At 33.7% G+C, this 8265-nt stretch overlaps 1 protein-coding gene across 2 annotated transcripts; it reads right to left on the bottom strand.

Moving 5' to 3' along the window:
* Window positions 1-2503: 2503 nt before the first annotated feature.
* On the bottom strand, window positions 2504-5409 carry LOC103964551 (axial regulator YABBY 1). Of its 2 annotated transcripts, none has more exons than XM_009377497.3 (7): window positions 5085-5409; window positions 4839-5003; window positions 4418-4559; window positions 3628-3676; window positions 3404-3479; window positions 2970-3044; window positions 2504-2803 (listed from the first exon to the last, which is right to left on the bottom strand). In XM_009377497.3, exons 1-7 carry the CDS (start codon window positions 5205-5207, stop codon window positions 2732-2734), a joined length of 702 nt encoding a protein of 233 aa, XP_009375772.1. In that variant the 5' UTR covers window positions 5208-5409; the 3' UTR covers window positions 2504-2731. The 2 variants fall into 2 exon arrangements, with proteins under 2 accessions (XP_009375772.1, XP_009375773.1); XM_009377498.3 differs by having other exon boundaries at window positions 4418-4556; window positions 5085-5407.
* Window positions 5410-8265: the final 2856 nt, after the last annotated feature.

Raw genomic sequence — 8265 nt, 5'->3', positions numbered from 1 at the left:
TTCAATGCTTTCGCATGCGCGAGGCTCCAGCTCATTATTTCAGTGCATCCAGAGGCTCTTGGTTTATTGTTTTCAATTTATACTTTGCCTTCCAATTTATAACCAGTGGTTCAAGGTTGTATTAGAAATTTCGTTGTCTGCTATCCTTTTAAGAAGAGGTGCGTCTCTAATAGCTTGTAATTCTTGCTGCAAGCCAGTAAGAGGAAGGTGGTTTGGGATGTAGCTCTTCTTCCTCTCTGCCTTCGGTTGGTTACGTCATACGTTCATAAGCCTTTTATCTTCAATTGCTAAAATCCTATAAGAAATCTTCAGTTTGGAAGAGTGTTTCTCTTTCTACCATTCTCTTCAATGGATTATCGGTGATGGGAGTAGATGCCTTTTTATGGCATGATAGCAAGCTTGTCAATGATCTCTAGTATTAGGGAGGTTGTCATAATTCCTTTGCACTCCAATTTTCTTGACTTTATTCATGCTTGGTCTCTTCCCAATGGCGTTACTTCCTCTTTCTTCATCGTTTGAAAGACATTGAGGAAATTTGATTGCCGAATATGCATATGGATGATCCTTTATTTTGGACACATCCGGTTTTGTTTTAGCTAAAGATTCTTTTTACTATTTCTCGTCTAATGCCATGTAGAACGTTCTTGTCATGGGCGGTTGTTGACTGACGATTTGTTGTAGCGCTGGGGGTGTGGCTTTAGCTTCATATTGCGCTTTTGTTTCTTTTGGTCATGTTATTCTACATTGCCCTCAAACTGCAGCTTTACAAAAGTGGATATTCATTCGATTTAACAAATGTTATGCTTGTTAGTAGTGTGATTCTCACATCGGCTAAAGAAGAGACCTTGCATATGCTTATAAAAAGTTCGATTACTCTCCATATTGTCAATTGATTTTATGTTGAAACCTCAACTGTTTTTATTCTTTTTCTAATTATTATTATTATTATTATTATTTTTTTTTTTTTTTTTTTTTATATATATATATTTTTTTTTGCAAACTATGGCGCTTGGTTGGTTGTTGTAATCTAATTTGGTGGGTAATCAAACCAAGTTTAGCAAATGTTTTAGTGTTATTTCAGTCCAACGTGATTTTGAAAGCACTGGAGGGAATCTTGTACTTATATTACTTTTTCTACGTTCATTGAGTGTATGTTGATTCACATTTTGTGCTAAGATTTTGGGTTTAAGACAATAACGACACATCTCATTACTTAGAAGATACAACAATATATAGTGCCAAACCCTCACACCAACTTCAATGGTGGGGTTAAAACTCAAATTAACTTGCCCAAAGTTTCTTCAATCATTGGACTAAAAAAAGTTTTGGGTTAAAACTTATTTATGGCCCAAGCCCAGAAAATGAGCCAAGGTTAGTGGTTGTGACTCAATTGCTGACGTTGTCGGCCACTTGTGGAAACACCAATGACTATTTTTTTTTCCAACGGCCCTTGTGGTCGGACCGTTGGTTCAATCAACGGTCCACATTCAATTTTTGTTAAATCAAATTTATAAATATATTAAATCCAACCGTTGAGATCTAATATGAGCAAATCTAACGGTAAAAAAAAAAAATCAATAACAACCCAAAATTAAATCTAACGGCTAGACAATTAAAAAAATTATTTAAATCAAAATTCACCAAAAAACTCTATGAATACCTATGCATTTGTTCAAACATCCATACAAAATTCATTTTGGTCAAACAATTCTTCCTTTTTTTCTTTTTACCCACCTTTGTATTTGTGTTTAAGAATCGAGTAGGTTGTGTGGTTTTTCATGTAGTGCATATGTGTAAGAATGAGATAGGTTGATTGATTTTTCATTATTTATCGGATTTGAATATTTTAGGTTAAAATGTTCAAAATAAATTAGAATAATCTACATAAATGTTTTTTTTTTAAAGGTACAAAAAAAAATCAGGCTAAAATCATTCTTTACAAATTTTGAGCTAAATTTTAAGCCAAAACCATTGTAGGAGAAAAACTGTTTATAAGTTAGGACATAAATTTTTTGGACTAAAAAATTAAATTTTAATCCAAACTATTGAAGTTAGTCTCGTAGCAGCATTTGTTTTTTAATCTGAAGCCTCATAGCACTAGGCTTCAAATGAAAACAAAAGAGAGAACATTGTAAAGAATTTCGGATTGGGTATCCAACTTGATGAAGGGTTTGGGGTATACACACCCAGAATTGTCGGTGGAGCAAGAGTTTTAAAAAGAACATTGAACAATTGGTTTAAGGTTGGATGCTCACATTCTTTAGAGTCTCGGAGTAGGTTATCTGCATGTATCCTACTGGATTACGGAGCTTTCAGATCACCCAATATATGTCTAATCTCATGTGAGAAGACATGTTGAGAGTATAAATTTCACATTAAAAAATTAAAGAACCTTGCAAGCACTGATAATTAATGAGCTGAATCACACCTCTTATTTTCAGTTGCTTTTAGAGTGAACCTAAAATTTTCTTGATAAGTACTCGTTAACAGATCAACATGGGTCTTTGAACAGAATTGCTTCTTGCGATATATATTTTCATTAAAAACCGTCAATATTCATATGGGTTTTTTACCATTACCATATAGATTCCATATCCTTCAATCAACGACTAGCTAGTAATACAACCATGCATGCAACCCAAGTTTTTAGAGACTAACAACAAGAAAGCTTAGGATATAAATAGTACTAGTTAAAGTTGAGAGGGACGAAATAGGATAAACCCTAATCCTTTTAGTACGGGGAGACACCCACATTGGCAGGAGTACTGAAAAATCCATCTTTCATGAGCATGTCATCTCCTTCCTGCAAAAACCCAAGACATAAATTCATAGATTGAAACACCCTTCGAAACTTGTTTTTTCATGTGCATTAATTTTCGTTGAAAGTGAATGAAAGAGGCGTAATAGCACTATTTCAGTCACTAGGGTTTCCATCTAAGAAACTCAGATCGATTAGGGTTGAGGTATACCTGCTGGCGCATGTTAGTTTTCTTCACGGGCTGATCAGGCATAAGGCCGAAGTGGATGTGAGGGAAGTGGGCCCACTGAGAGAACAAAACAAATGTACCAACAAAATTAACGAGTAACAAAAATGAAAATAAAAATATTCAAAACCTCTAAAAGTCAAAAGAACAAAACAAGCACGCTGCATTTGTTAAAACGTGAGGATGTAAAGCTTAAAGAGTTCGACAACAGTGAGTGATCAAATTATGTAAGAGCTTATAAAAGGTTGAATTACTCCTCGTATTGTTAATTAATTTTATGATGGAACCTTAACTTTCTTAAAAAAGAAAAGAAAAAGACCTATATAGCTTAGCTGGCTAGTTATCTGCATACATAGTAGCTATTAAAAGTGAAACCCTAGCTGGTTAAAGTTGAAACGGAAGCCTTATTCAACGCTTACATTCTTTGCAGCAGCACTAAAGGCCTCTCTGTGGCTTATATCAGGATTTCCAGCTTTAATACGTTGTATCTCCTCTCTACAAATATAAACAATTTCATGGTTATACTTCCAAAGACTATGTCTATATCTATGTGTATATATTGAGTAATTACATCATAAACATTTTTATATATAGAAAGCGATTAAGTATAACTGTGTTTTAGTTTATGTATAATCTCACTCACTTGATAAAGCGGTTGTAGGCAGATGGCACTCTCTGTCTCTTCTCCGGAGCTGGACATCCAACGTAGACATTTCGCAGAGAGACAAAAGTAGACAGATAAACATTATAATCAATTCGCTGGCCTTTTTATTTCTTTGTTTTTCCTCTAATAGATAAATATGTGATAATGCGTATTAAATTTTTATTCCTCTCATATCACCACATCCATTCTTTACATTAGAAATAAGAACAAGCTAAAAGCAAAATGATCGCACAAATATAGGTGTGTGTGTGTAATTCATCTAGGGTTTTCTACATAGATCCTGATCAGATTTTAAATACTCAAAACTGTTTGAAGAATACTAGAAAAGAAGAACTGTATAGTTGTGGATCTAAAGTGAACTTTAGTACCGGCCACTAGACTGAGAACTAAATCTCAAACAACATGAAAGGAGAAAGCTGCACATGAAATAAATGTGTGCTAAAGATTCTTGCCTCTGTCTCAATCTGATACACACAAAACTAAAGCTAGAGACATTGGGAACTGTTAAAATGTAAGCCCAAACATTCAAAGTTAGCTTGGTTTCACATTTGGAACTTTTTTCTTTGATTGGAAAAGAGTCTGCTGTTTACCAGAAAAGCCTAATTTAAAGTGATAGGGATTCAGAAAGAAAAGAAAAAAAAAAAAAAAAAAATTCACTACGCTAAAAGAGAAATAAATTAAGACAAACATGAAAAGGTTTGGCACACCCTGAAAGCCATTACATGAGTTTGGTGTGCTTATGGTACAGAACAAGAAAAATATCACTCACGTCTGTTGACAACTGCAGGAGGCTTAGGTATCTCCTGAAGATGATCAAAGCCTTCTCCTCGGATTGGCATGATCGATTCATTTGTGTAACAAGGCTGGTGATTCATCATTGTGTTGGATGGGGTGTTTCGGATTTCCTCCTGCTATATATATATATAGACACACATGATCCCATCAGAACAAAAATATATATAATATAAATAAAGGGAAATGATATATATTCACACTCATAGTTTGTCATTATGTAGTCTTTCTGTGAGTGTGCTGATTTGGGAGATAAAAAATGAAAATATTTGAGAGTTTAATTGAATTGAAAAGGCCTAACAAATTCTTACAAAATGCGAGCATGAATTATACACTATTATGCCAATTAGAACGAATCATATTTATATACATATAATGAGCCAAAAAAGAAAACCTACAAGGAGATTGTGAGGAGTGGAGAAGAAAGGATGTGGAAGGTGAAGTTGGTTATTATTATTAGCCGGAGGAAGAAGAAGGGCACGCATGTTGACGGAGATAAGGTTGCTGCAGTGGCCACATCGAACAGTCACAGTCTTGAACAAACTGCTGCAAGGAACACTCACCTACATACAAAAACAATAATATACAATTAAAACCCAGGAAATTTATTGTTAAAGTAAGGTAAGAATAAGATGAGTAAGTACAGCAAGGACGGTGTCACAGAAGTTGCAATGGACATAACAGAGCTGATCGGTGGGGGAGAGGAGGTGGTGGTGTTGTTGGTCCTGTGAGTTAAAGACAGTGGATGATGCTGCAGCTGAAGACATTCTTTCTTTCTTTCTAATTTGATGATGATGATCTGATGATGGTGATAATGTTGATTTGGTGATTTGATTGATGGGATTTTGACTGATCGATCTATCAGTGGGATATTGATGATGGGTAGTAGACAAATTTTGGATCTGATCTCGCTGCTTGAGAATTGTTGATGATGAGTTACTATTAAGGAACGAGAACAAAGAGAAAAGAAAAGAGAGAGATGGCACTAATTATATAGTTGGGTTGGGGGCCGGGTATGATGTAACATAGTTTGTTTTTTTTTTTTTTTTTGAACAAATAATATTATCTATAATAAGGGATGAGGGAGTGAGTTAAGCCTCACAATGGACTGATAATAATGTAGTTTAAATTCACTTTTGATTAAATTCGCTTTTGAAGATAATCGAATCTCTCAGACCTCTCACTTATAAATTAAGAAGAATACCACTAGATCATAATACTAAGTAGCAGAAAATATTGTTTTATTTTATAATTCTTTCTTATTGCTCTCCCCTTTGTGTAAGAAGTTATTTTTACTTGCAAATCAATTTAATTATGACATGTTGGCACAAAATTTTCATTTGTGATTCACATGAGATATTTTGATATATGTGTCAAACTGTCATTAATTGTCAAGAACAAATGAGTCTTTATATGCAAAGCGTCAAACAGATACCTTTAAACATAAGGAAATTGTTGTTAGAGTTTAAATTAGGGCAGTGTTATTGGTACTTCAAAAATCTCATTCTACATTTCTCACAAGTGTCTTTTTCTATCTAAATATAGAAAGTTTGGAGTGTAGAATGAGAAATTTGGAGTGCTAATAACAATTCCCTTATATTATTATTGTGGGTAATTCTAGAGACACTAAATTTATAGACTAAATTTGCAAATTAAATGATGTGTCACTAATAAAAAAGAAGCACGTTAATCACACTTAACTAATAATCCAATCTCAACTTATATATCATTTAGTTTACAAAATTTAGTCTATACATTTAGTCTCCCAAGTATTACCTTATTGTTAGAATTATGCTAGAGAGATTAAATTCGTAGATAAAATTTGCAAACCAAATAATGTGTTATGAATAGGAAATGAGCACGTTCATGGTTCATCAACGTTTAAGTACTAATCCTATCATCAACTTTGATGTCATTTAATTTACAAAATTTTATTTACAAATATAGATACTAGCTAGCTGATCATGTACTTGTTTTCGGTTCGTACAAGTTGGTGATGTATCATAAGCAAGTTGGCCGCTGTAACAATTTGTTTTTCTTTTCATGGTCATATTTGTAAAAATAGATGAGAAAATTGTATGGTTATCATTCCCAAAGGATGTGTATGTGTATGTGTATGTGTATGTGTATGTGTGAGAGAGAGATGGTGCAGAAGCGGCAGAGGTGGGGGAGAGGAAGAGAGAAAGGGACGTGTGCATGGGAGTGATGGCTCATTCATCAGTTGTTTTCACATTTAAATATTAAAGAGAAAGAGGTTGTGATCAATTTACAGCCTTTTGTTTCTCTCCTATTCCTCGATTCTCTACAATTCCATATTAATTTCCGTTCTATCTACCAAATCAAATCTTATATTTTTCCGTTAACTGTACATGTTGTGTTAAAGTGTTAGCTCCTTAGTTACCAGCCACCTATCCTCTGCACCGTTTGTCATTGGTTTTGTTTTATTTGGTCCACCGGGTCCGTGTTCTATATTAGAAACCGTATTCCTTGGTCTATATATAATTATATCAATTTCAGACTTGGAAAACATGTGTAGTATGATAGTGTCCGTGTACCAAATTCGTAGTCATGCACCACTTAACAGTTCTTAAACCCAATTGTGGATGAGATTAAGGGACTTGATTGAAAAACATATAAGGATGAGGACTTATAACATGAACACATTAACCCTAAAAGTCAACAAATTAGTTTGAATATATTTATAACATCATACGTGAAATTTATAACGATACTTAAAAAAGTTCGAATTTACATGGATTATGGACCATATATATTGGTGCCTTTTCATAGTTGTTTTGTAGAAGAGCCAAGAGATTGTAATGCAGTACTTGATACTTTGTTTTGGTGTAACACACTTGATATTTCGTTACCATCATTTGAGGATCAAGTGCATGCCACTTTTGTAAGGGGTTTACAATTTAATTAACTACCATTATACAGTTATAATTGTTGTACCAACTATGTATTAGCATAGAACAAAGCCAATTACGGTCATATTTCTACGATATGTTAACTAACATCAATTTATAAACCCTATAGAAGCAAAATAATGGCACGTCAAAAATGTTGTCCTTTTCACCTATAATAGCATTCATGGACGCTATAATATATATATAATTTTTTTTTTTTTTTTATGACTCCTTTCAGAATTGCTATGAAAAGGCCAGAGCTAGTAAAGAGTCGATTGTCGCTAATCATTAATATGGTCTGGTGGTATTCTTCTTCACTTGGAAGTGAGAAGTCTTAGGTTAAAATATCGTGGATGGTGAGTTCGATACCAAATTAAGTTGCGCATTGTGTGGCTTAGTTGAACTTCTCCTGGTGAAAATATATCGATGTACGAAAAGAAAAAAAAGAAGGTAAAGAGTCGGTTGTCATAGCGTTTTCTATAAGGCTATCCTATTATAGAGTTTTTGGTGTTCTATTTGATGTGGATATGCAGTGTAGTGGTTCAAAAATAAAAGTTGAAGTACATAGATATTTGACAAAAAGTTTCTTAATGGTTTTGAGTTTAGTTTTGGTTGCCTTCTTGCAGCTTTTTCTCCCTTGAAATTAATAATGTCTCATGTCTGTGAGACTTTTTTAAAGAAAACAAAAGTTTCACCGTAAAATTAGTCAATAACTTGAGGAGTAGCTCAACTTTGTATGATCACATCGAGGTTCTTAATTTTTCCGATGTGAAAGCCACACTCTCAACATAATTAACTTGTGTTAAGGTTCATGAAATCATAAGCTCTATTGCAAGTTGTGAAGTCAAGTAACTCAGATCCTTATATATTTTCAAGTTTTAAGGGAGTGAAGTCAAGAAATACATCACACAATGCT

The sequence above is a fragment of a genome, unplaced genomic scaffold, assembly GCF_019419815.1.
Source record: "Pyrus x bretschneideri cultivar Hongxiangsu unplaced genomic scaffold, Pyrus_bretschneideri_v1 Contig43, whole genome shotgun sequence".
Lineage (NCBI taxonomy): Eukaryota > Viridiplantae > Streptophyta > Magnoliopsida > Rosales > Rosaceae > Pyrus > Pyrus x bretschneideri.
Note: the sequence above shows the minus strand (reverse complement) of the source record. Positions and strands in the feature narration are given on the sequence as shown.

Bases quoted from the DNA above. Each gene is read 5' to 3' on its own strand.
- LOC103964551 (XM_009377497.3), bottom strand. From the start codon at position 5,207: ATGTCTTCAGCTGCAGCATCATCCACTGTCTTTAACTCACAGGACCAA. The intron at 4,560-4,838 runs GTAGGTTTTCTT...ATATATATATAG, and splicing joins CCACTCCTCACAATCTCCTT to CAGGAGGAAATCCGAAACAC. The intron at 3,480-3,627 runs GTGAGTGAGATT...TTATATTTGTAG, and splicing joins GCCTACAACCGCTTTATCAA to AGAGGAGATACAACGTATTA.